We start from the raw sequence: 27,497 nt of genomic DNA, 5'->3' as shown, positions 1-27,497 counted from the left end.
TCCCCCAAAAAGAAGGATCGCCGCCCATAGCTACAAATTTGCCACCTTCCCTTTTCCACTTGTGTTGTAACTTTTACACCTCAACAGGTAATTTGCAACCTTGGGTTTGTTAGGCTGCCAGTCCAACAGAAGAGACTCAACATGTAATTCTTTCTTTCTTTCTTTGTTAATTTGTTACCTCAATGCAGAAAATGAGGAAGGGCGCCCACTGGCGGAATACAACTGGATAATAACACCAGATCTTGCAGATTTGAAGACCTGAAAGTACCCTTTGGAGAAGGCAGCGATACCGAAACTGCTAAAAAAGCGGAGCACCGGGTAAGTGAAACACTATTTAACATGTTTTATGAGTGACATGTAGACAGAAACAGACAATGGCACAATATTGTTACAAATCACTTTCATCCCACACATAAAAATAGAAACATCTTTTTTTTTTTTAAAAGAAAGTATTCCCAGTTAGAGTATTCTTCACTATACAAGCATAAGTAAGGCTTTACTCATGCTTTGTAAACTCAAGTTTACAATGATCACTGAGGTAATAAATCAAGTGAGAAGTAGTCAGTGCTGTATATAATCTGCATTTGGTGGTTGCATATAAATGTCAATATTCATACATTACAGGTGGTTATTAGACATAAAAGAGCAGAATAAAAATGCTGGTGTGATGTAGGCCTAGAGAGAGAGAGAGAGAGAGAGAGAGAGAGAGAGAGAGAGACCGAGAGAGAGAGATCTAACAGGTGTCGACTAGGACTGCCCATGGACCAAACAGTGCGATAAGCATCCAGTCTGCAGCCACTCTCCTGGATGGGAGCGCCAGGTCGTTGTGCGTCCCCTTATTTGGATTTGCGTCAAAAAGTGTTCTAACAGGTATTTTCTGGGGCTTCATTTTCCTCTGAAGTTGGCGCCATTTAAACTCCCGTTTTCTACCCCGGAAAGAAAAGAGGAGGATTAAGCGCCGATTAAGAAACTCTCATCACTTTCCTGGCAGCGTCTCCAGCGCGCCCATCGGCTCTCCGGCTTCACATTCAAAGTGCTTCAGTCGTTTTGGTGGGACGCGGACTGAGCAGATGCACAGAGAATTTAATCCTCTAGAAAATATTTTTGGATCATAAAGAGCAGATGGTGAGTTTTTCTGTCTTTTTCTTTTTTTTTTTTAACTCTTTCAAATTCAACGCATTGTAGATAATTACGCATTTCATGTAATTTGCATGTATAAGAATTACAATAAAACCAAATAAAATGATTATTTTGATTATTTAAAGAAAATACCATTTCTTTATTCAAAACATGTCGTTTTGATATTTATCTTTATACAGTATAATTTAATTTTAAACATTCTTTAAATTCATGCAATTCTATTACATATAATGCTATAACAGTGGTAAATAAGGACACATCATTTATTTAATGTCTTTGCTCTTTTTATTCTTTCCAGATGCAGATATAGCCAGAGGAGGAATCTATTAAAAGTGTTATTGGTTTCCTGAAAAGGCACCTTTTTTTTTAAATGTGGACAGTGGAAACAAGATAGAAGTGGGGGGGTTCATAAGATGATTGTGTCAGGAAAAGATCTCTGATGAACTTTTGTCTCTGGCAGTCATGGCATTAAGTGAGACATCCACATGAAGTGAAATCCTGTGCTTTGTAAAGGGGGGGCTTGAAAGAAGATTTTTCTTTCTTTGAAAAAAAACCCAAACTGTAGATCATACTTCATCCAGCAAAACAAACAATACCCCCACTCCCTCCTCAATGAGCTGAATTTGGCAACTGCGTACTTTTAATAAGCTCCACTTCCACAACAAGCCTCTCAGTGCCAGTCATGGTGTCTGTCTGATGCTGAAAAATAAACTGAACTGGAGGACAACGGGGGAAGTCAGACTTAATCAGATAAATTATGTTTCTGTAGTGTGTCACCACAAATCTGAGACATCCAGATTTTTTTTGTGTTTATTTCCTTAAACACGGTGGTGTGTAAAGTTTTCATCTTTTCAAACCATATAGGCTTTTAAATATCCTGGTCCCTTGGACATCTTTTCATTTCTCAAGGATCCGCTTTGGTTGTCTTCCATTTTGCGTTCTCTCTCATACTGAGCCCGGTGATAGGCTACACCACTCCTCCCAACATCCTTCTTCACCTTTTTACACCATACTGGTTCTCTGAGCGGCTTCATCCTGGCCGGCACTATTCCAGCCAAGGGGGAAGAGGACTTCCTGACGCTGGCCGCCTCACGGCTCAGCCGCAGGAAACGCGTCATCGGAGCGGCTGTAGGTGTGGCCATGGTTCTAATACTGTTGGTGGCCATTCCCCTGCTGGTCCACACAACCAAAGGGGGGAACACTGGAAATGCAGGGAGCCATTATGAAATGCTCGGAAGTTGCAAGATGGTATGCGACCCCTACGCTACGTCTCAGCCAGGCCAAGAGCTGACGGCTGTGTCTATGCCGCCCCAGGATTACTCTGGGAAGAAGCTAAAGTCTGGGATTCGTGGGCCTCCAGGGATCCCTGGCCCTCAAGGAGCACGAGGAGCCCCTGGAGAGCCAGGCAAACCGGGGCCACAGGGGCCCCCAGGTCCAGGTCCTGGTGGCTACTCTCCCTCACTCTACACTCCAAAAATCGCCTTTTACGCGGGGCTACGCAAGCAGCACGAGGGGAGTGAAATACTGAAGTTTGATGACGTGGTGACCAACGTAGGTAACTACTACGAGCCCAGCACCGGCAAGTTCACCTGTCCTCTGCCCGGCATCTACTTCTTCACCTACCACGTTCTGATGAGAGGTGGCGATGGGACCAGCATGTGGGCCGACCTCAAGAAGAACGGACAGGTTAGTAAATGTGTGTGTGAGAGTATGTGCAACGCCTGAAGGTGTATGTGTGTACAATAGAGGGTCTGCATGCATGTGTTTGTATGTATGCACACACACGACCATGCAACAGTGTTGACCATCCTGCGTGTCACCATTGACTCGCGTTCACCTCAGTAACATTGAGCTCTTCAGATTCAGAGCACATTCCACTTAGCAGGTGGCAACATGACAGCCAAAGAATGAAAGAGCAATCTTCCTCCTCATTAAGGGGAATTCATGCTATACAGTTTAAAATCACAGCTATGTGTATATTTGCATTCTCACATGCACTGTGGCTAAATGACAAGTGGCAGAATGCCGCTGCCGCCGCCGCCGCCGCCGCCGCCAAAAGGGACAGTCTAATTAGTAAGTATCATACACAGAGCTTGATTATCGCCTAAACAGAAGTGCAAAAGAGCACGGGAGAAATGTCTGTCAGCACGCAGACCAGTCAGTTTACACCTCAGCTAAATAAATAATGAATGTAAAATTGACAGTCCACTCATCCACTCCCTCATTCCCCAGACACTAATTAAAGACAGAGGGGCTGATGGGAGGAAGAGGAGAGGAGAGGTGGGATAAATCACAGGGATTTCATCAGAGGACTCCAAATTCAGGAAACATTCTTCAAGTTACATTCATTCATTCATCAAGGACTGCAAATGTAAATAGTCTCTGCTCAGACCAAGGACTGTTTAAACATGTGCACACATGGCTAACGCAGACTCATACACTCTGTATGGTTTAATTCCACTTGATTTGGTGAGAAAACTAAATGTTTAAAATCATTCCTCATTAATTATTAGACTGTATATTGTAGCTATTTGTCAAAAAGAGTTCATCAAAAAATAAACTTACATCAAAAGGCCACTGTTGCACCATTTCAGATGGTTGCACTCCGGCAAAAGAAGTCCAACATCCAGGTAGGATTCTAATTTAGGTTGATTAAATTTCCAGTTCAAAGCAAACAAACATTCATCATGCTGCCTTGCTCTTGCTTCAGTAAATATGACTTCCTGGTTCATGACCTGACATGGACACACCTACCACCTTTATCACTTCACCCACGTGCTTGGTCTGGTGCCCCTAGTGTCTACACAAAATGAATAAATACAAAAATAACTAATACGCCTGCTTAATGTCCTATATTGCCATTCAAGTCATCTTAGCCTGCTAAATGATTATACATCTTAGATTAGATCCCATGAACACCCGCTATGTTCTCCTCCCCAGCTTGTTCATTGATTCTCCATTAATTATCTTTTCACTCAACTCAATCATTCAACCTCACCCAGGTCCATCTGACACCCGCCAGGAGGACTCCTCAAACAGTTCAGTTAAAGCACTCACCTAATAAGGATCTACCCAAGCAGAGCTGCTGGTAGCTGACAATGAAGTGTGTAAGTGCTGCATCAAACGGCCTGTTTTATCCATAGACTGTAAATAAGAATTAGACGTATTCACTGTGACGTCACTCATTGGTTTGTGGACTGCCGATTTGAAGCCTTGAGTTTTTCCATTTTGTCTGTCTCCATCTTCGTTTCATTTTGTTTTTTGCAACCAGAAGTGACACGAGAGTGTGGAGCTAAGTACAACCGAACGCTGAATAAGACATTTTCAGGTGACCAAAAAAAGTTATAATTAACTTTCATGAACTGAAAACACACTGTGAAAGGGTTAAAGTTGTAAGACAAAAACAAAGACAACTCCCTGACCGGATAACGCCGTGATAGCGAGCTGTCAAATTTACACTTTTATTAACAAATAAGTGCGGCCGGGCAGATGAAAAAGTGTGAGAAGGAAAGTTACAGGGGTGAAAAGTGTAATTCTTTCTTTCTTTCTTTATTAATTTGTTACCTCAATGCAGAAAATGAGGAAGGGCACCCACCGGCATAAACTCATGATTACAATGATTAATCAAGTGAGAAGTAGGGTCATTTTCTCATAGACTTCTATACAATCAGACTTCTTTTTGCAATCAGAGGAGTCGCCCCCTGCTGGCTATTAGAAAGAATGCAAGTTTAAGGCACTTCTGCATTGGCTTCACTTCTCAGACCCGGAGTTGCCTTCTACTTTAACCATCGCCGTAGGTGTTGAGGCTTTATTAGATATTTTGTCTGTCCAAAAAGAAGGATTGCCGCCCATAGCTACAAATTTGCCACCTTCCCTTTTCCGCTTGTGTTGTAACTTTTACACATCAACAGGTTATTTGCAACCTTGGGTTTGTTAGGCTGCCACTCCAACAGATTCACAACTCGGACAGGTTCAGCGAGAATGAATGAAACATAAGAGACTCAACATGACTAAGACACGCCGACGCGTCCACGTGGAGACAGACAGTGAATGTGGAGGAGCAAAGCAAGACAAGTGAGTTGACGGGCAGATCAGGGGTGGAGCAGAGGAAGATAGATGACTTAATGGAGGTGTGGAGACAGTGGGCTGGTAGACGAGGCATCGGGGAGGCTGGTGGTGAAGGCCAGGATGAGATCGGGCGCGATGACCAATGGACACCCACTCAACACGTCTGGGCTTGACAAGCGATCAAGGTCGGCCAGAGAAAGAGAAAATTGGTTTACAAACTGCGGATAGGGAGTGTGTAAAAACAGTTAGTTAATTAATTCTAGATACCAATAGATTTCCTCTGGGAGTTGTTGATGTATAACTCCTGTATCTTTGCTAATGATGTTTCAACAGCATTGGACTGTTGGACTCGTGTTACACGAGTGTTGTATAACGTGATGCCAGGATCTCAGGAGGATGTGCTGACTGTAGCAGGGCTTCCATGGGATTCCTATAGATCCAATACCTATTACCGTCACTAAATCCCCACTCTGTAAAGCCTACCTGCTCACACCTCAATCTAACTTTCACAAATCATTGCAGCTTGACAGGGTTTTAGACTTGGGGGATTTGTGATTGAAAGGGGTCACACTTCAGTTGCTTCCATGTTTCTGATGCGACGGTAATTGACTTGCAGTACAATTCCAATGTATGATGATAATGGATGTTTGCTCAACACTGTTACACCCCAGTCACCCCCTGTTGAATGTTAAATGCACAGGTAGGAAACAGAAGGCATGTAATGCCAAATTTGATAACCAGTTTGGAAAGATTATGGTTGCGTTCAAATTTACATACTAACATGCTATTTAGTACGCTAAAACAGTATGTGAGATTTTTTTAGCATGTCCGAAACCTTTGTATGAAACCAATAATACGCAAATTGGATACTATTTCTGGTGAAATATTAGAGTTTGCAACCATGGCTTCGTCCAAAATCGCATACTATGCACTACATACTCAATATGTGTACTATCGTTCAACATACTTTTGTGTGAATAAACAGTAGTTTGTATCTTTTCGGACCCACTGAGCAGTAATTTACGTCATGACGCCCTGAGAGCCTCCTTGCCGGTTGGAGACATGTAACCATGGCAACCTGTGCCAACCTCATGTGACCAAAACGACGGTTTGTGAGAATCAAAGTCTGAATTAATTTAAAATACTGTATATATTACGCCTAGCAAAGTGAACTCTTATACTTATAGTTAAATGGAAGTGTTATTGACGTTACAGAGATGTCTGTCAACGTCTGTTATGAACATTATCGTCACTACCGCATTGCATTGTGGGATATTTATGCCGCCGTAGTGTCCAGCGTTGCATACTGTTATATTACACTGGAAATAGTATGCAATTTGTGTACTATTGGTTTCATACTAAGGTTTCGGACATACTAAAAAATCTCACATACTAGTGTGTACTAAATAGCATGTTAGTATGGAATTTTGTACGCAACCCATGTTTGCAACGCTGGACACTACGGAGGCATAAATATCACACAATGCAATGCGGTAGTGGCGACAACGTTCTTAACAGACGTTGACGGACATCTCTGTAACGTCAGTAACGCTTCAATTTAAGTGTAAGTATAAGATTTGACTTTGCTAGGCGTAATATATATTGAAAATGAATTCAGACTTTGATTCTCACAAATCATCGTTTTGGTCACATGATGTTGGTACGTGTTACCATTGTTACATGTCTTCAACCTGTAAGGAGGCTCTCAGGAAGTGACGATGTAAATTACTGCTAAGTGCGTCCAAAAAGATACAAACTACTGTTTATTCACACAAAAGTATGTTGAACGATAGCACACATATTGAGTATGTAGTGCATAGTATGAGATTTCAGACGCAGTATCCATATTACATCCTTACGATCCTTAATGATTGAATATTGATAGATCAAAATAAATAGTTATGAATGCACTCCACATTGGTGCCACTGCTATTATAAATGTGAATAATCACTCTATTCCTAATCATTATCAAGGATATATGAGTTGTATGCTGCTTAATATTCCAGCTTGGTAGTTATTAAGACAGTCTATGCTAATGTTGGCGTGCTTGATGCTGTGAAGGCTGGTAATACGTCATGCGTACCGTCTCAACAGAACTTCTCCCTTTCCCCTCATTAACTGGTGTGCGAGCTGTTCACCTGCTCATTTATATTCCCATAGTGCACCACTGTATGTCTATATTAAATGTTCTTAATACAATGTGCAATGTAGACAAATAGGTACTGGCTCGGCTCCCATTTAATCTCTCCCTTGTTTTTTCACCTGTCATCATAGACTCTTTTAATAGCTCAGTTAAAGGTCAAGTTATTTCACACGGTAGTGTTAAAATGTCATCACTCGCTATAATGACCGGAGCCTGTATTAACTTCCCCGTTGCAGAGATATAGATATGCTACAGGTGAAATGTAATTAGCGAGGGGCAAGAATGTGTTAGATACATAACAGGATTTGCTCTATGAAGACAAGACGTTGTCTTTTTCAGTCCATAAGAGATCTAAATAAAATATCAAAATGTACCTCTGGTGAAAGAGATAATTAAAATAATTCAATCCCTTTCATGCTGTGCACACGTTTGACCATTATAGTGCAGCACACTTGGCAGGTTATAGCAATCTAAGGTATACGGTTCAATGCTACAGTCGCTTGTCGCCATGTAATCCCCGAGCTCCCAAAGGAGAGGGAAAACCTATTCAATAAATATTCTATTTCCACAACATCGCCCCCTCCTCACCACCACCCCCATCCGTCCCCAGCCCTCTTGCCATGTGCTGGAGTCCCTTAGGTAAGTTTAACAGCTACTTTTCTATTGTCTCCCCTCTAAGAGGTCAGTATATCACAGTGAATGAATCCTGTCAGTTTTATTACCAGTGGAGCACAGACCCACAGATAAAAACAAGACTTCATATACCCCCACATCTCACCGGCCTCACAAAATAGCCTCGCTTGATCAGTCTGTTACTCCACCCCCCCCCGCCCCCCCCCCTCCTCCTCCCCTTCCCTCAACCCCCTAGCCCTTGTTTTTGTTTTTTTCCTCCCTCGCTCTTCTTTTTGTCTATCCTTGTCTGTCTTCAGCGCTGCGGCTCCACTTGTATAGAAAATGACACCACAGCTGCTCCCAACACCGCCACCGCCACCACCACCCCCTCCCTACTCCTTCTTCCTCGCCTGTGGCCCCCTCTGCTCCCAGGCGTGTTTACTGGAGGCCCTATAATGAAAGGGCTAGGCAGAGACAGACACAGCCACAGGCAAACCCCGGGGGCCCCTGCCTCAAGGCTCACAACCCTTCCAGCTCCAGGATCAGCACAGTGTGCTGCCTGGTTCACACGGATCAGCCCGTGTCCTCCAGCCGTATCCATGTCCTCCGTCGGCCTCCTGTCCTAATCCCACCACGGCTCCCTCACGCCTCTCTGTCTGGCATCTGCGTAATTCCCTCACGCACAGCAACATCAGCCAAACCACCATTTCATATATCATATATTGGCCAAAAGAGATCTCTACACTGACTGATGAATATGATTCTGTTGTATCGTATTCAGCCGCACTTTCATGCATTAAGTCATGAGAATGTGAGAAGGCCTGAGGGGCGAAAGATCTCCCTACATCTCCCTCCGTTACACTGTTTGGCCAAAATAATGAGCCGGATGACATATGCCTCGTGTCGATAGGAAGTCACAACAACAGCACCGCTGTCAGCTGCAGCCAGAGATGCAAATGTGATATTGGCTGTCACTACACATGTCAAGCAGAACAACAATATAACCTTTCCATGACAATGGATTGGTGTCGTTATTTGAGAGATGGTCTTATGGGGGCCTAAGAAAGAGTAGATTATGTTCAGTGTTTAATTATACTAATTGGGCATCCTGGGTAACACAAAACATGGCTTTGATTATATAACAAATTAATTAGATCTTTCTAAATGCAAAATGTTGCACGCTACCTATGGACTGTTCTGAATCTTGCATGGTTGTGATGCTATCGCGGGGACAAAATCTGTCCACAGACAGACAGACAGACAGACAGACAGACAGACAGACAGACAGACAGACAGGTTCCCGCTACAGTAGGACCACATTTTGCCATGATGACTCACACACAGACTCACAAGGTCAAAACGATACCAGCCATACGCTGTCGTAGCTGGTAAATATAAAGGATGTCAAATGATATATTTTTTTATATTTAGCCTTTATTTAACCGGGTTTGTCCAATTGAGATCAAGGATCTCTTTTACAAGGGAGACCTGGCCAAGAATAGAAGCAACACAATACACAATTAACATTAATGTCCATAGTATTGAGTAAAATGTAAACTTATCAGAGAAAGCATTTGCACACTGACATCCTGGATTCAATACATTTTACCATATTTTTAAACTTGTTTAGGGTTATTATATTTTGAAGCTTAAGATCAGTCTGTAGATTGTTAAAAGTAATCTTCATCTCTCCATCTGCATCATGTTTCCATGAAGTGATAAAATAATTCAGTTACCGGATTTAAACCTATTAACCACAGGACGATGTAGTGTCAACAGACAGGGTCGTTTTTCACCATCAGTGCTCTGAACTTAATGATGTTTTAGTTTCAATCAATTTTATTTCATAGAACATATTTTATGTTGCAATATAGTATAAATCTAATTAAAGGACACAGGTGCAATGAGCTTATCTACATGTCATATATCTCATACTGGTTTTATACATTAATTATACATGAATTATAATCGTGATTTTAATCACATACATGGCTTCTTGTTGTCTCAATGGGCATGTCTTTCACTTCTCCACATCCAAGACGGTCTTTGTCATATCTAGACAGATTGAAAAACAGGTTACTGTATCTGATTTTCTCACTTCCTCATTTTTCCTCCACTGAGGCAATGTTTCTTTCAATTCTAGTTTTATTTAACTCCTCCTACATAATGTGGCTACAGAGCACACTTATCCTAATTTAAAATGAGAAAAGCTGAATAGCTCTGCAGTGAGAAATATAGCCGTTTTAGGCACAGGCAGCCTAGGCTGCCTCATCCTAAAAACACCCCTGTGGACTACGGAATCTGAAATCTAATGAAACAAGACTGTTGTAGTAGTGTAACAATAGCTGTGGTCGGTTTTACTGTGTGGTTGTTGAGCTGTGAAGCCTCAGGAGATCGACTTCTCTGCTCCCTTAATCAATCTGGTTTAGACTGGACAGGGCCGCGCTGAGCCACTGGTCACCAACACGCTGTATGTTGGATGCAACATCCATGACCTGCATTTATTTTGAGGAGACCTACAGATTGTGTCCAGGATATTGTACACTGTTGATAGATGGGGAATGCGTTCACATCCTAACTCGTCACATACTAAGACATACTCACTTAGTTAGGTTTAACATACGTCACCACACTCCCGGCGCACTTTCTTTGGAGCGTTTACTGTTGCCGCGGATAAGTTTACATTATAGTTAATGGAACATACGGTGCACTTCATGCCGGTGCTAACGGGTGCCTTGTGCAGCGGTATCCAACGGCAATGGCCGTGACATAGCCTCGGTGTTTGATGCCCTGGGAATGAGAATGGGCAGAGGCAGCCCAGCGCGTCAAACTATGATGCTCCATTATGTGTGGTTAACATTGTGAATTCAAACAAAACCACTTGCTTAGGTTTAGGCAAAGAAACCCACTTAGTTAGGTTTAGGAAAAAACATCATGGTTTGGCTTAAAATTACTACATTCGTAATGTCAAAGTGAAACTTAACCTTGTGAACACAAAGACACACGGGACACAAGCAGCGGTCTCCTGGATGAAAGCCCTGTGTTTGTTGGACCCGTCCACCTCCCTCTTTCCCTCCCACCCAATGTGTGTTTTTTTGCTCTTTAAACTATGTCACCACACAACCTGATCTCACGGGAAGGCGTATAAATAGCACAATATTACAAGGATATTCCGTGTGTCATGAGGACGCATTTTAGCCTTTTCGCATGTCATTTGCACGCCACGCAACAAAACTACGGTAACATCCGCAGGTAGATTTAGGCAACAAAACCACTTAGTTAGGTTTAGGAAAAACGTCATGGTTGGGCTTAAAATAAGTATGTAAACAAAGTACAATACGTACAAAAACACCATAATATAAATACGGAAAATACCATAAGCAGTCTTTCGCGCTTTTTATTCTACATCATTAGCCCTGAGCGTAGCATATTCACATGAATGCATTTACATTGCAGTCAGTAGACTATATGTCGTAGCTACAAATAACAAAAGCCAGAACGGCGTTATTATTGCACGCTTTTCGTGTCACTCATACATCTTTTCGTGCGACCGCGCTGCACCACACTCCCGAGCACTTTCTCTTAGCGTTTGATATTGACGCGGATGGGTTCACATTACTTGAAAGCCCGGTGCGTCTAATACAGACGCTAAAGGTTGCCTTGTGCATCGGAATCACACGCCAACGGCCGTGACAATGCGTCGGTATTTCAGCCCTGAGACACGGGCAAAATGGATAGGTGCACGGGGAAAAGAGCATTTTTTTTGTTACAGTGATCCAGGCCCTGTTGCTCAGTGATTGACTGTTTTAAAATTGATGCGTTGCTCGTTGGGGAGAAAGAGGCCCCAGTGATGGGAATGACATGATGATAGTTGAGTTGCAGATCATATTCTGTAGCTGTCATGGAGATGTGCGTGGCTCGTCTGGCTGCTGACACAGATTGAGTGCTTCCACCGTAGATGGACACTGAGCCAGACACAAGGCCACTGATGGCTGACATATGTCTGATGATTGGAGCTGCTACACCAGAATTATTGATACATCCTATTAGGACGTTTTTAGTTTTCTATCTATCTATCTATCTATCTATCTATCTATCTATCTATCTATCTATCTATCTATCTATCTATACATGTTCATGCCAGTTTAACAAACATTGAATAATGCAGTAATATATGCTTGCTATGTTGCAATCTAGGCATGTGTACTTAAATGTCTACAATGAGTAAACCCAATTAAATGTGTTAACAAACAAGTAAAGATCCACTGCTGCTGGGTCAATAAGACCGAACTCACACACAGCATGCAAATGCGAAAATGTCTGGCTTCAGCATAGCCACTCAATATCATGCATATTGAACTGGCCCAGGATCATAAGCAACAGGTCAATAGCTGGTGTGGATAGTGATGCTGTTTCTCGGCCGCGCTATAGTTTCCCCCATAGACAACCTGTTGTCTCCAGTGAGTCCGCTTATCTCCACAAACCCAATCAGATCTCCATCCTCGGTCTTTTGCCCTGAGCCACAGCCACACCTGATCAATAACAGTCAGAGTGGCTGTGTTCTCAGTCCACCTCTGGGGTCACAGGTCACAGTACCATCCATCTGTTTATCCAGCATGAATGCAGAGGTGATGTCATACTCATGGGTGACTCATTTGAAGGCTGTTAATAATTGATCCAGCCTGAAAAAGTGTGAAAGGAATGAGATCGTTTAAAGAGTTCCTGCATGGAGCTAAGTGGCGGTGACATTTGCAAGTGTTTGTCCAGTTTCGTCCATGTTCTAATTGTCAATACGTATGTCCTCTGTGGGGTGACAGGTAAGAGCCAGCGCCATCGCTCAGGACGCTGATCAGAATTACGACTACGCCTCCAACAGTGTGATCCTGCATTTGGACGTGGGTGATGAGGTGTGCGTGCAGCTGGACGGAGGGAAGGTCCACGGAGGGAACACAAACAAGTATAGCACCTTCTCCGGCTTCCTCATCTACCCAGACTGAACCTAATCCGTACTCACGGAGACACACACACATATTCACACTTTACACAGACATGTACGTATGCAAATTAATGCACACACACACAGACATGCACATGCACGATGCTTGCATGTACAGACAAAAATACACTCACACACACACATACAGACATCCTGAGATTACAACAGAAGCGTGGATCGAGTGAAAATCAGAGATAAGTGGGATTAAGTGGAGTTGTGTGATTTTGAGCCAATCATCAACTGCAAATATTGGCGCCTATGAATAACAGAATATGTACAGTATAGGTGCACATAAAGCTGTGGCTCGGAAATATCTAAAATACTTTAATGTGTTCCATATTAACGGACATCGTGAGAACTAGAATATAACAAACACCATCAGTCTAATTGTTTTTTAATGCAATAATGGTGTTGAAGGTGCCATTAATCAAGATGACTACGCTGAGGCGAATGCACACCCACGGTCTTTACCTTACACATTATATTCTGCTCTCCATTCCAGTGACCTCTGATCGAACGGCCTGCCTATATTTCGCAACTCATCATTGTAAAAAATATTTTTACACCAGTTGAAATTAAATCCCTGTTGTGATTCACGCTGCATCGGGGCCGCGCTGATCAAAATAAGGCCATCTGAATAAACACAGATGCTGGACCTTGTTTCCGTCATGACGCAGGATATCACAGCAAGATAAAACAAAACATATTAAACAAGGCAACACATTTTATGGATGTGTGTGATGATAATTGCCAAGTGCATTATTGACAATATTGTGTGCGTGTGTGTGTGGGTCAGTAGTATGAGTGGATATATATATATATACTGTAATATACTGAGGCAGTGAAAAGTAACAGCTGCAGTGTTTTACTTACATTCAATGTTGTACAATACATTACAGGCACGTTACTGTAATTACACTGCCATACCTACTTTATTTTTGAGAGACCCCTGTCAAAGTATTATATGTATAAACACAGTAATCCTGGGATGGGCTATCTGGTATGTTGAATAGGCTGAGTAGACAATTGCTATTAAAATATATATACCCCTACTTTGTCTGTGTTCTTCCATGTTGTTGTTTTTTTATAAAGGTCAGGGCTGAATAAAAGTATGTATATGTTCCAACATGTCATAAATACATGCAGACCCAGTTTTATTTGGATTGACCGATTGGATCGACAGTGGAGGATTGGATTTAATGACACGGCTGCGTGGATTTACGGCTGAGATCGAAGCAACAGTGGCCGACCACAGCCTCTGCCTGCTACAACATGGATTTCCAATATGTCTAAGACACAAACATTAATACCGCTATATTGATCTCTGCTTATAATACACCCAGGATCTACAAAATCCAGCCGATGTACACAATTTAAATCTAACAATGTAGTGATCAATTGTACAAACAAAACGAAATTGGTTCAGTGTGTGATGAGGCTTGACGTTGTTTATCAGAATTTTGAACCATGATCATTTGTTGGAGAGCCCACCGATAACAAGAAATGAACCCAGGGAATTTGTGAAAAATCTTCCTTAAATAATATTGGTACATTTCTCTCAATTTATTGATAATCCTACTGTGATTTTATGGAAGTCATGCTTTGCTCTTTCTCTCACACACACCCACTTATCCAGTTAATCTATATTTCTGAATACATACAGTATTATTTACAGTTCTATGGGAAATAAAACACCTAACTTTATCACTTCCTAAGTTTAATTAATTATTCATTCAAATTAATTTTTATCTTTGTTTTCATTATTGATTCATCTGACAATTATTTTCCTGATTAATCGACTGATTGTTTGGTCTATAAAATTTAATTTTGTCTGATCAACAGCCCAAAGCCCAAAGAAATTCAGTTTAATACTGTATAATAGGGGTGTAACGATACATCGATCTGGATCGATATATCGATTCAATGTCGATGCAAAGTGAAAACGTCGATAAATATTGTCATCTTTAAGACACATTTATTTTGAAATTCTTAACTGATAAAACATGAAAAATGTGTCACTTTATAGTGAACAACATGAAGTCTATTTGTGTTCTTTTTAATAAAAAGGATAGTTTTTCATCTAAGTGTCTAGAAGAGCCCAGAAACAAAATTGTCAAATCATAATTTAGTTGTTTTTTGTGGGTTGATATAAATGTCACTGATTGTGCAATATATGTGAAATATTATATCGTCTCATATCGATCGCAGGCCCCTGAATTGAATCGGATCGAAATTGTGTCGTGGCAGATTTTGTGATAACCGCAAATATATCGTCCAAATAATTGATAAAATATTGTATCATGATGAAACTCATGATTTACACCTCTATCATATAACACAAAGACAATAAGCAAATGATCACATTTGAGAAGAGGGAACGTGTGGCTTTTGTGCATTATTGCATGAAAATTTAATATTTTGATAAATGATTAAAATCAAAAAAGTTCCTGATTAATTTCCTATTGACTATCTGACCTTAAACCAAACTTGTTATTCTGTTTCTTTGTCTATGTGCTAATAATCATATATTATCCAATATTCTAGGTGTTTTTGCTTTCATCAAATTAAAGCAGAAAGGTAATTAGAATACAAGATTGTTTTTGCTATTTAATTAGCTCACCGTTACATTTGATAGACAGCTCTTTGTTTAAACGTATCATAAATATTTCTTTTACAGTCTTTAGGTGTACGAATGATCTATAAAATGTGTTTATTCTGTTACACATGGCATGAAAGGACTGAAAAACACTGTATATATTGGCACTGTGGGTGTCATTTTATACACTATATAATAGGGCAAAAACAATAGTACATAACACTGCCTACAAATCACAGCTATGTTTGATATAAAACTTCAGAGTGAGTTGATGAATGTTTCAACACTATGCATCGTTTTCTAGGTAATGTCACCAGTTTATTCAAGTGAGCATGATATTCAATATTGCCACTTTAACAGTTCCTAAACCAGGGCACAGAGAGAGTCGTCCTCTCCATGTTAAAGAGAATTAATCTTGAACACCTCTTAGATTACGGGCAAAAAGCAAAGTGTCTAATTAGAGAAGAGAGCTGATGGCATTCTAGACTTAAAGGATTTGGTGAATCTGTTGCTCCTGAGCGGAGAGAGAGAGAGGGATGTAGCCTCCGTGCCATGCCTGGGCCCAGCCCCCGGCTCTCTCTCCTGGCAGATTCCAGTTGAAAGTTAATTGGACGGGGAGAGGTCTGAGACAGGCTGAGCTGAGGCCCATTAGTGATTCCCCTGTCGGATGCAGAGCCACGAGGATCACAGACTCACAAATAGGAGGATTAAAATAATCAATAGTCTTGACTTCCATCGACCACACACACACACACCGAGTAATTAGTGGACAACCTATTCAGCAGTGGACTATGACACCCTTCTGAACCTTACCCACCACCCCTCACAAGCCGCACGCTGCAATAGCCACGGTGCCTAATGAGGGGAAATAGTTGTGGCTGCTTGTGAGGAAAATGAAGAAAAAGGTCAGGAAGCCACCAAACAGCCTTCTACTGCTCATATCCTGGTGCTTCTGTCACCGAATCATTCCTCGGACAATTTACAACATGACCACAAAACATGTTAAATGAAATATTTTTGGGCCGAAATTAGAGTTTGGAATGTCCCTAAACAATCACAACCAATTGGTGAAACCCTAAATTGTCTCAGACAGCCAATGATGGTTTATATTGACTCGAGCACCAAAGCTTACACTCATGATGTACTTAAGATTCGTCATTTAAAAAGCACAAAGAGCAGATTAAGCTATACCTCTTGTATTAAACACTGAACAGTAAAGTGGTCAGATTCCAGCAGCAACACTGCCCTCTTGTGTCGATGGAAAAACATCAATGCATTGTGCAAAACCTAATCCTTTTTCTCATTCGCTTTGGCTCATTTCTCAAATGAGAATTATTTTTTTCGAAACAATAAACTAAAATCTCTGAACAAATACTTTGTTGTTCACAACAGACTTGAATTTCTTATTTATTCAAGCAAATTGCACGTGTGTTGGCACAAAAGAGTGAGTACAATGGTCTACAATTTGCACAATAATCACTTGTTCATGACCAAACTGATGAGTTTATTCTCAGTGAGATTGTCATCCTCTTCACAATTTCTAAATATTGCTTCATCGTTTGAGCCGTTACATGCAAAATATTACATTCTATTATCAAAATCTGTCACACATAAATGTATATTCCATAAATATGTATGACATGGTGTTACGTACTGCGAGGAATTTTTCATTGTTGCGGGACTTTTAAATTTTTTATTGACATGGATGTCATTTTGTGGGAAATTATCTGCTTACCGTATATGACTTTACATGAAAGCTCAAAGGTGAATTTCCTGTTTATAATACGTGTAACAGGTTGCTACACAAATACAGTTACTGTAAACACAAATATGTGTAACCTGTTTCTGTGGATTCAGTATTGTAGCCTACAGTATTGACTTTTCCCAGTAAACTTTGACCCATTGTTGAAATGTGAATATAAAAAGTTCAGTGTGATACACAATCGCATTCAGCTGGACAAAACTGACATTCTGGTATAAAACAGTAAGAAGTAGGTGTCAACAAAAAGTAGAACAAAACAGAGATTTGTATATTAAGAACACATTTGTTAAGACTTTAAAAAAATGAGCCAAAGCTTTTGAGAAAAAACTGTAAGACAAGGCAGTAACGAATCTTGCATCTTAATCTATCGAATCAAACAAATAAGCTCAAAGACAACCAAGATGAGTTTTCAGGAAAAAACATTTATTTAAATGCAGCAACAAAATTTGGGGTGAATTAAAAACACGGGAACCCATATGAAATGTTTCTTTCTACCTCATGATAATATGGCTTTGAATATACCGGTTTACCGCAGGATTGGAGGAAAAGCAATTGGTCTTAGCCAATAATACAGTAGGTTGCTGACAGTTATTATGTATACCGTATATATATATTAATGTCCCATCCATTGACATACTTGTATCAATATTTACAGTATATCATTATCAATTTATGTCGTCTTATGTGCTGCATCTTGGAATGTTATTGCAAACAATGCAAGCATTAAGACTCCTGAATGCATACAAGTTGGTCACATAGGTGAATGGACCTGGCACCAATTAGCCAGGGGCCATTTGTAGTCTTTTTGTAGGGAATGTAAAGGCACTTCTTAAATTAAATGTGGAAAACTAACCCATGGAAAACATTGGGGGGGGATAGAAGCTAACTGCAAAAAGAGGGTACATGTGACAGGGTAAAAAAAAGCTGGATGCTCTTCATCTTCACCCGTTCATGACCATCCTGACCAGTTCTGTAAAAGACAGAGAGAGAGAGACAAGTGTGAGACTCGTGGTCTAGATCTTGGCAGAGACCCACTCCAACTACAGCATGTGTGCTCCTCATCCAGCTTCGGTGAGCCGGGGTAGGAGACGCTGCATTTGGAGGCAGATCCCCCATAATCTGTTCACCCGGAGGAAAGAAGGGTTGAAGAGGGTACTGAGAGAAAGAGGTGAGGTAATCATCTCTATCTCCTATTTAGCCAAAGCATCTGGCCATGTCTATGATCCAAGAAGAGCTGGTTAGAGAAGCCATCCTCGCTGTTTGTTTTCCTCTAGTTGAGAAGCAGAGAAAAAGGGGGAGAAGATCGAGGGAGCTAAAAGTCCAGTCAGAGGGCGGTCAGCTACAAATTCAGCCTCCATCAGTAGAGAGGAGAAAAACAATCAGCACAAGAGAAACTCATTGCAATTCTCTGGTTAGTAGAAAAAGGGACTGGTCCACTCTCCCAAAGCTGGTGGCTATATTTGTAGTGTTGTCACGAAGTCACCAAAATTATGACTTTGAAACGATACCCTGCCTAAATACCGATACTGAAATTATACCACGGCAAAAACCTAAAACATCGGGAAAAGTAATAGATGACAAAACATGGAACTTTAAATTATTTGTTATAATGAATTTAAAATGTATTAATTAAAAAAAATACATAATATGCCATGACCTAATGTACCCTATACTTGGGTTTATGTGATTTCTTTGATAGTTAACTTTATATTTGCAACCAGATATCACTTATTAAACAGCGTTTAATACAGCTTTTTCTTTTGTAAAACAGCGCCCCCGCCGGCACATCATAACAGTTCAGGCGGAGAGTGGTACTGCAGCACAGGAGACGGTGAGAGGTTAACAAAGGCCCACAAAATGAGAATAAATTCAGATGAAGTTCTGTAAGAAGTTGATGAGGGAAAAGCTGCTAAAACCAGGAAGACACCACAGTAATTGTAGAAAGTGCTGTGTTGTGTCAAAGTGGTGTGAGGAGGTGAAGAGAATGTCACTGTCGCCAGCGGACTGAGTTTCCTTTCTGTCCATCTCACGTGAAATACAGAGAAACACGGTAAAATAATAATTCAACACACTCTTTGGTGGATTACGCGTTGGCCGATTTACACAAGATGCTTGGACAAATTTAGAAAAGATGGTGGATCTAATTTTATCGGTACATGTGGTCGGTAATTAGAGCCGTGTTGTTATCTCCCATATTTTTTTGAAGGGAGTTCTGCTGATACAGACACCAGGTCAGAGCCAGACTGTGCAGCCGGTGAGCTGTTCATGACCTGCTTTAATCATCTTTTCAACTTCATTTGTTGACTCCACCCTTCTTTTTAGCTCGCTGATAAATCCCGGGAATCTCAGTTTATATTTTGACCGCTTGCTCCCATCTGCAGCAAAGAATGCCGTCCTCTAAAGCAGAGCGCTGCACACACAAACACTGCCCCGCTGTCACATATCTACGCAACTCATGGGAAATAGCCTACGGCTCTTATTAAGACACTGACTTTCTTAAAGTATCGGCACTAATAGAATGGGGTATCGTACCGTTTTAACGATAGGGTATTGCGATATCTCTATGGTATCGGTATACCGTGCAACACTTTATATTTAAATGTAAAAAAAATAGTGTCTGCAATGTAATGAACTGTCTGTTTTACCCGTCTTTGAAAAGAGCAGCACCTCTAACACCACCAGAGGAAAAAGCCTATTTCAATATCACCAATGACATGCAAATGAGATTAGAAGAGCTGCCTTGTGACCTCCACACCCATCAGCTCAAATAACTCGAAAGTGGCCACCAGGCTTTCCCCGAATGAGACCAGTCACTTCCCTGTGTGTCCACCATATCCCCTAATAAACTGAGGGGGGGTCCCAGACACATGCAGAGGGGCATGCTGCAGCCAGGGGCCAAGACAGAGGGCTGCAGGAGAGAGAGACAGGACAGCAGGAGGCTACACATGGGTCAGAGCCTCAGGACTAAAGATGAGAGGGACCACCAGGCTTTCCCACAGGCACCTATGGGTCAAATATTCGTTGCAACAGCACATTGTTCCTGTTTGCAAATATGAAGGCATGTATGTAGCACAACTACAGCAGATTAGTGTTATAGGATGGTCTAATGGGAGTGGATAATTTAACAGCTAAATTGCAGGAAAGCCTGGAGGTGCCGTCTCATGGTATACCAAACAACCGTACCGGCCCTCAGCCTGACATGATGTGGCGGACAAATGCTGTGGAGGAAGAAGAGTTAACACACTGTCAGCAGTTGAAAAGACAAAGACAAAGACAGTAGCTATGGATGGATACCCTCATCATCATCATAAGACTAAATCAAGCATTACTGTAGTGAAAGTTCAGTAGTTAAAAAAGGTGCTTCCAACGATTGCCTTCAGATAACTAGGGCAGGGTTTCCCCTAGGTTACCGGGGCAGTAGTCACCACCATTAGCTTAAACGTATGGCATTTTACATTGCATAAATTAGCCTAGCGGTCAGCAGAGTTTTCCTTACTCGTAGCTCTTCTACTCTTACTTTGTTTAAGTCACTGCATCTCCCGACAGAACACCGCAGTTGAATTTCTGCCTGCAATTCGCTTTTTGTTCAGCCTGACATTGTTGAAACAAGGCAGCTAATATTAGTAGCGAGGGCAACAAGTTAGTGGTGAGAGTTTGAATGCCGTCTTTCTGCTCTCACACAAACACACAAACACACACAATGTATGCAAAGCCCCGCCCTCGGTGAAACACAGAGAAGAGAAACTAGCGTGACATTTAATGACAGCAAAAATGCAGTCAAGACTTCACACTGAGCTGAAATAAAACAAGTGCACATAAATTATGTAAATAAAATATGTTTTTTCTTTCAGGGGGGGGTGGGCAATGGTAGGATTTTCAGAAAACTGAAACTACATTTTCACACAATATTTCACATGTCAACACAGCACACATACAGTATAACTCATGACTGAGGTTGCATTATCACATTGCCAAGACTGGGTATGAGGTGGCAACGGCATCGTCACACCATCAGCCTAATTATGGCAAGTTTCCCATCTTATTCTTGCTTATTTCTTTCCCTCTTACCTTCATAATTGATGCAGCCATTTGCGTCTTCGTGTCCCGCCAAGAGCGTCTCAACTTCCTCCTCTGACATTTTCTCACCTGAAAAAGAAACATCAAATGTTTATTCATATTACATGTGACAACATTACCATGATTTTTTTTTTAAAAGTGTGATAGCAAGGGATTTCACAAATGAACAATACATGAAATAAAAGATAAGTAAAAACAATTACAATACTAATACTAAAAATACACTTTCACACCCGGTGATGCCAAATATACCATGTACAGTCAGTTTTCAGTAAATCAATTTGCACCGGCACTATGCATTATGGGGATTACAGTATTTTCGTGAAAGTAACAAAAAATGTAAATAGAGTGTATAAATGAAATCAACTAAAAATAGCGTTCCTGTCCAGCTATCTATTGGAGGGTGATGAAAAAGATGTAACTTGCCTAGCGTGGTGAGGACGTGACGAAGCTCTGCTCCCATTACTGTCCCGTTGCCCTCCTTGTCGAAGACACGCAGTCCCTCCACAAAATCCTCCATGGAGCCCTGATCCTTATTCTTAGCGATGGCCTGGAACATGGGCAGGAACTGCTCAAAGTCTAGCATCTTGCAGTTCATCTCTGTAAAAAGGAACAGAATAAATGAGGAAAGTCTTTGAGCTTCCAGCGGCAACACACAACATTAAAATTATAAGAGATTATTTTCAGCACAGTGACAATCTAATCATTTTTGTACATTAAAGACATTAAGGTTATTTTTTTCCTCGCACCCTCAGCCTTGGGGTTGCCCAGGACCTTGAGCACCTCAGCGTTGACAGGATTCTGTCCCAGGGCCCGCATGACGTCCCCACACTGGCTGAAGCTGATCTTGCCATCTCCTGTCCTGTCGAACAGCAGGAACGCCTCCTTAAACTCTGCAGGATACACAGACACATGACGAATTAGAGTAGGGGTATGAATTATTGTAGAAATGAAGAGATCAGCAGACATGTACGGAGGAATGATATGGAGATAAGAAGAGAACTGGAAATAGATGAAAACAGAAAAGCCAGAAAATGAGAACAAGCAGACAAGAGAAAGCACAGGTTAGGACATGATCTGGTTTTCTGCTGGTAGGCCTAAATTTAAAGTGAGCAGGCAGGGCACACAGCACTACACTGACAAACCACGTTTCATATACCACTCTACTAGGCAACTCTCTCTCGCCGGTCTATCGAGGATAATAGATGTATTGATAGACTGTACACCTTTATAAGCAATCCCAAATTCATGTTCCAAGGACAAGCTTTGCTCAAATAAATTCAGAAATTCTGTTAATATGTCATCATTGCTATTTCCATGTGCATGGTAGAGCGTGGCGCAACCACCAAAAAACAGCTTGCTCTCTGTACTCTGCTGGTTGACATTGCAAACACCCCTGTAACTTCCTCAATTCAGCAAATAATGTATATTCACGTTAGTCATCTGGTCAGTCTATGACTTTTTCACCACACACACTGACAAAAACAAGGTGAACCAACTTCACCAATGCAACACTACATGCTCTGTCATTGTAGTTTGAACATGCAACACTTATGCATTTAGTTTCCAAAAATATGTCTGAATTACAAGGAAATGTGTTTAAAATGTAGTAGTAAATATGTATGTCATTGCTTAAATAAAGCAGCAGAACAAACAGGTATGGATATCGCATGTTAGAAAAAAGTGTTTATAAAACTGAAGATAAGGGAAAAAGTAAGAAAAATTGTCACAAGGGCTCAACTGTTTAAAGAGATGTATATCTTGAAGAAAATATGACAGGCTGAGACCATCCTAAATGCTCTTGGTCTAAACAGAAGCAGACACATTTCCTACATAACATCAACATCAGATAAAAGCTTTGAACTTGTATTTAAACTCTTAGAGTACAGTAAGGGGTGTAAACTCATTTTTTTAAAGTATTTTAAAGGTCGCCTTATATGTTATTGTTTATTCTGTGTGACCAATGGTAAAAAAGCAAAGGATATTTAAGTAAATTATATAGAAGAGCACACAAATCTTGTATGCAAAACTGTAAACAACAATTTCACTTAATAAACAACACAAAATAATGAATAAATCAACTAATTGTTTTATGTTATTTGTTGTGAGGCTTTAAACCAAGACTAAACTGTTAATAACCGACAAATGTTAAACAAACAAAACTCATTTGATTAAAAAATGTGACTGTTAGGCAACCTATCTGTTTCAGTTAAGGTTCATGTCAATCCAGTGTCATCTCTAATATCTTGTCACTCATTTTATGGTAGCAATAAAAAGATTAATGTGCCAGTAGTTCACACTGTTTTGCATCTTGCAGGTGGTTGGAAAGTTTTCTTTCCAAAGCTTTAAAAAAACCTCATCTGACATCCCTACTGTTTACCAACTCCATTCTGACATAGATATTTTACAGTACGGTTGAATAGTCAATAAGGCTGTGAGCTACCTAAGCCTTCTAAAGCATTCACATTACCAAGTATTGAGTATCTTTGTTGTTGTTTAAGAGGGATTTAACTAGGCTTAACCATCAGTCAGCAACGATTCAATCTTGTCATTGATCACAAGGTTGATTAAAGAAGCTTTGATCCAACATCAGGTATTCTAGTTCGACTCAACAGTCAAACAAAAAGCTGAGCTAAGATCTAGCAATCAGGGAGACGGATTACACAATATCCGTGTCACATCTATGGTCCTAATGTTATGGGACAAGCTATTCCCCAAAAGAGCTCAAGCACTGTTGTGGAGTTTTTCCTGTTCTGAGGAATGTGACTCTTCCCTTCTGGCTTGTGAGCACTTTTCCAAACACCATATTTGGTATTAGAGGAGTGGAGGAAAGTAGGAGGAGAGTGAGAGTAGCTCTAGCCTATTATGTCAACTGTGATTAAACAAGCCCTAGGACAAAAAACATGCACCACTGTATCCAGTACCAAAAAAGGGCACGCTGGAGGATGAGCCACTTGGAAGATAACAGTCAAAAGTTTATGGAAAACTCAACCAGGAATGACTGCAATCTAACAGAACAAGACTTATGAGGACACATATGAGCCACATTTGGCTTTCAGAAATGCCACTAATGCATGATTGACCACGTACAAAAAACACTGCAACACACGGTCAAAGCTGCTAAGTATTATAAAAGTCACAGTATATGCAACATATGACTGATTTTTGACGTACCCAACAACAGTGCAAAGCAACTCTCACTCACATTTAAAAACATATTAGGTTTTACCCAAAAAGCCAACATGCAGATCACACCCTAAAAACACTCCCGAGATAGCCATCAGTTTCCCCTCTCTCACTGACTTACCATGAATCTGATCCAGGTTAAATTCAATCTGGAAAGGACAAGCAGTTGCAAAAATGGAAAGTGATGAAACAAGTAAGGAAATAAAAGGAGGAAAAAGCTATTTTAAAACCACTATGACAGGCGGTGCATAGAGCAGGGTGACAGTGAAGATAACAGGGTCATCTGGAAACCAAAGCAAGAATGAAAGCATGCAAAACAAAGCAGGGATCTGGTAAAATGTTCTCCAAAACAAACAAAACTCACCGCATATTTGATCTTCCGAGAAGTCAGACTGTGCAAAAGAGAAATTAAGGCTTACATGAAAATGGTTGCTAAGAAGCAGCTAGCTTAGGTTTCAACTTCAAAAGGCTTTTTAAAACATATTTTCCCAGATAGTTAGATTCACTCAAACCATATATTCCCTAACAATAGCACATTAAGCAATGATTAATACACGCAGGGGTTACTTTGGTGGCGTTATTTAGCTTTTTAATGCGATTGTTAACTTTATCCGTTGCTAGGTTGTTAGCTTCTGAAAAGTTCCACTTCCGGTAGCAACCCGCGAACAATTCAGACATTCACAGTCAATTTAACGTCTTTGCAACGCTAATAATACACCATTCTCAAAGGTAATTACACAAAGAAAAAGGTGGTAATGTTAGTGAAGTCGAGTGGAATAGAAATAACCCACCATGGCTGTGTTGTTGGCTGAGGTGTGTCCGAGGCGTCGGCAAACCAAAGAATGTGTGACGGCTCTCAGGGAAGGGCAGGAAAAGACCCTAGCAGCGCTGCGTCATGACGTACGACGCACGACGTCCTAACATGGTAGTGGCTCGAAGTAAAGGGAGCCTTCAAACTGAGGGAAAACTCTCGCGAGATTTGTTTGGCTTTTATTGCTATAATCCTATTTATATGGTTCTTATTATAACTTGTCCCTCCAACTGCCCAATGCCTTTAATATGTTTCCTTTGACTTAACTAATTATTGGTTGTCTGTTGTATGTATGTAAACAATTGCTGTTAAGGTACAGCAGGATTTCAACAGAATTAACCTGTTATTGCTAAAAACAGTGCTTTACAAAAGAAAACCTGTTAAATTACGCTCATAGGCCGTTTTGTAACTGAACTATAATGCATTCTTAAAAAACAGCACTTTACTGCTGATCAACTGTCTAAAGTATCATCAGTAACAGTTTCACACAGTATTTTTTTAAATTTTGGGACCTGATCTGCACATGTGAGATTTGTACATTGTACATTATTGTAAAATCAGTGAATTAGCTCTGTTCTTCACTCACATGTTGTTATGGTTTGCATTCTGTGCTTGTAGCCAGCAATAGACATACATTTTGGGAAAAGTGTCAACAAGTTTATTATAGCCTTTTTCCTAACAAGTGCCTTTAATTGTATTCAGTGTGACTATTCCTATGTCTTTAACCTGCTAAGTCTATTCATTTAGGCAAAAAATAATGTTTATTAGAATGTATGTAAAAAATACAACCTAAATAGTGCATTAAAACAAATCAGTAAGATAATGTAAAAGAAAGGTGGAAAAACAGCTATATAATGTATCTTTAAACAGTAAATTAACTGTAAAATACTGTGAAATTAATTTCAGTGTATGGATGTATGGACTGGAAATGCTACAAATGAATTTCCCCCCCTGGGGATAAATAAAGTTGTCTGAACTGAACTGAACTGAGATTGTTAAAGTTATGCAGTGATGTCGAATAGTTACGGTTAGGCATTGACATCGAATGGTTTAGGGTTGAGGCACTGCCCTCGATTAGTTGAACTTATAGGCATTGACCTCGAGTAGTTATGATTAGGAAAGGTCGTCGGGCAGCGAGTCTCGCGAGAGCTTATGCAGCTCTCGGATCAGATTCCTGCAATTTGCGGGTTCCCTTCTAGACACAACCCTCTTACATCCGTGGTTCGCACAACTACACTCCATATATAGGAATAGAGCCCTATGGCTTGTGATGCACTGTAGGCTAGATGAATTAGGTCTATTATAGACTATCTATATGCCTTAAAGCTCCTAGAACTACTCACTTTATGATTGACGTGAAAGGTAGGCTACATGCAATAAGCAACTTTAAGGTTAAAAACTGAATTTAATTTAATTATTCTTTTTTTATTATTAATTTATTAATTGTTTTTTATTTGTTTGTTTGTTTTATTGACACAACAAACATTAATTACTTCTTTATTGTTTTCTTCCATTTACATGCATGTTCTTTTTAAATATCTATATATTGTAATTTGCTTAATGAATTGTATATATATATATATATATATATATATATATATATATATATATATATATATATATATGTTTTTGTTTTTATTTTGTTCTTTTTTAAATTTGTATTTATTATTGAATTGACGCTTTGGCAATATTGTTCACCTGACAGTCATGCCAATAAAGCAAATTGAATTGAATTGAATTGAATTGAATTGAATACTGTAGGCTACATGAATTAGGTCGATATGCCTTAAAGCGCCTAGAACTACTCACTTTATGATTGAGGTGACAGCTAGGCTACATGCAATAAGTAACTTTAAGGTTAAAAACTGAATTTAAGAGCTGAATTCAGGGATTTACAAGCACGATTGTGTGACATCACAACCAGTGTGATGTTGACTTGCTTAGCTTTGCTCAATTCCTGCCTGCCTATGGGATCATGATAATGTTATTTGATCCAAGACACTAAACAATTGACCCAAGTTTATTATTGCTGTTTGACACAACTTCAGACTACATCCAATACATAATAAATGTCTGTCCTAAGGCATTTATTAGTGTTTGACACT

The 27,497-nt window shown here is 40.3% G+C and overlaps 2 protein-coding genes and 1 long non-coding RNA gene across 4 annotated transcripts in view; 2 read left to right on the top strand and 1 right to left on the bottom strand.

Annotated features, from left to right (window-relative positions):
• Positions 1-27,497, top strand: part of LOC119490573 — an 839,978-nt gene that overhangs the window by 427,684 nt on the left and 384,797 nt on the right. The gene's annotated exons all lie outside the window — the stretch shown is intronic.
• c1ql4a (complement component 1, q subcomponent-like 4) lies at positions 691-14,012 on the top strand. The gene is made up of 3 exons (XM_037774060.1): positions 691-1,125; positions 1,439-2,826; positions 12,782-14,012. The coding sequence occupies exons 2-3, from the start codon at positions 2,281-2,283 to the stop codon at positions 12,959-12,961; spliced, it is 726 nt and encodes a 241-aa protein (XP_037629988.1). The 5' UTR covers positions 691-1,125; positions 1,439-2,280; the 3' UTR covers positions 12,962-14,012.
• zgc:153867 (uncharacterized protein LOC337226 homolog) lies at positions 17,721-25,510 on the bottom strand. 2 transcript variants are annotated; one of them, XM_037774073.1, is made up of 7 exons: positions 25,373-25,510; positions 24,946-24,973; positions 22,145-22,288; positions 21,822-21,995; positions 21,387-21,464; positions 20,502-20,536; positions 17,721-18,288 (listed from the first exon to the last, which is right to left on the bottom strand). In XM_037774073.1, exons 1-6 carry the CDS (start codon positions 25,373-25,375, stop codon positions 20,508-20,510), a joined length of 456 nt encoding a protein of 151 aa, XP_037630001.1. In that variant the 5' UTR covers positions 25,376-25,510; the 3' UTR covers positions 17,721-18,288; positions 20,502-20,507. The 2 variants fall into 2 exon arrangements, with proteins under 2 accessions (XP_037630001.1, XP_037630000.1); XM_037774072.1 differs by lacking the exon at positions 20,502-20,536.

Source organism: Sebastes umbrosus, chromosome 6, assembly GCF_015220745.1.
Source record: "Sebastes umbrosus isolate fSebUmb1 chromosome 6, fSebUmb1.pri, whole genome shotgun sequence".
In the NCBI taxonomy this organism is placed as follows: domain Eukaryota; kingdom Metazoa; phylum Chordata; class Actinopteri; order Perciformes; family Sebastidae; genus Sebastes; species Sebastes umbrosus.
Note: the sequence above shows the minus strand (reverse complement) of the source record. Positions and strands in the feature narration are given on the sequence as shown.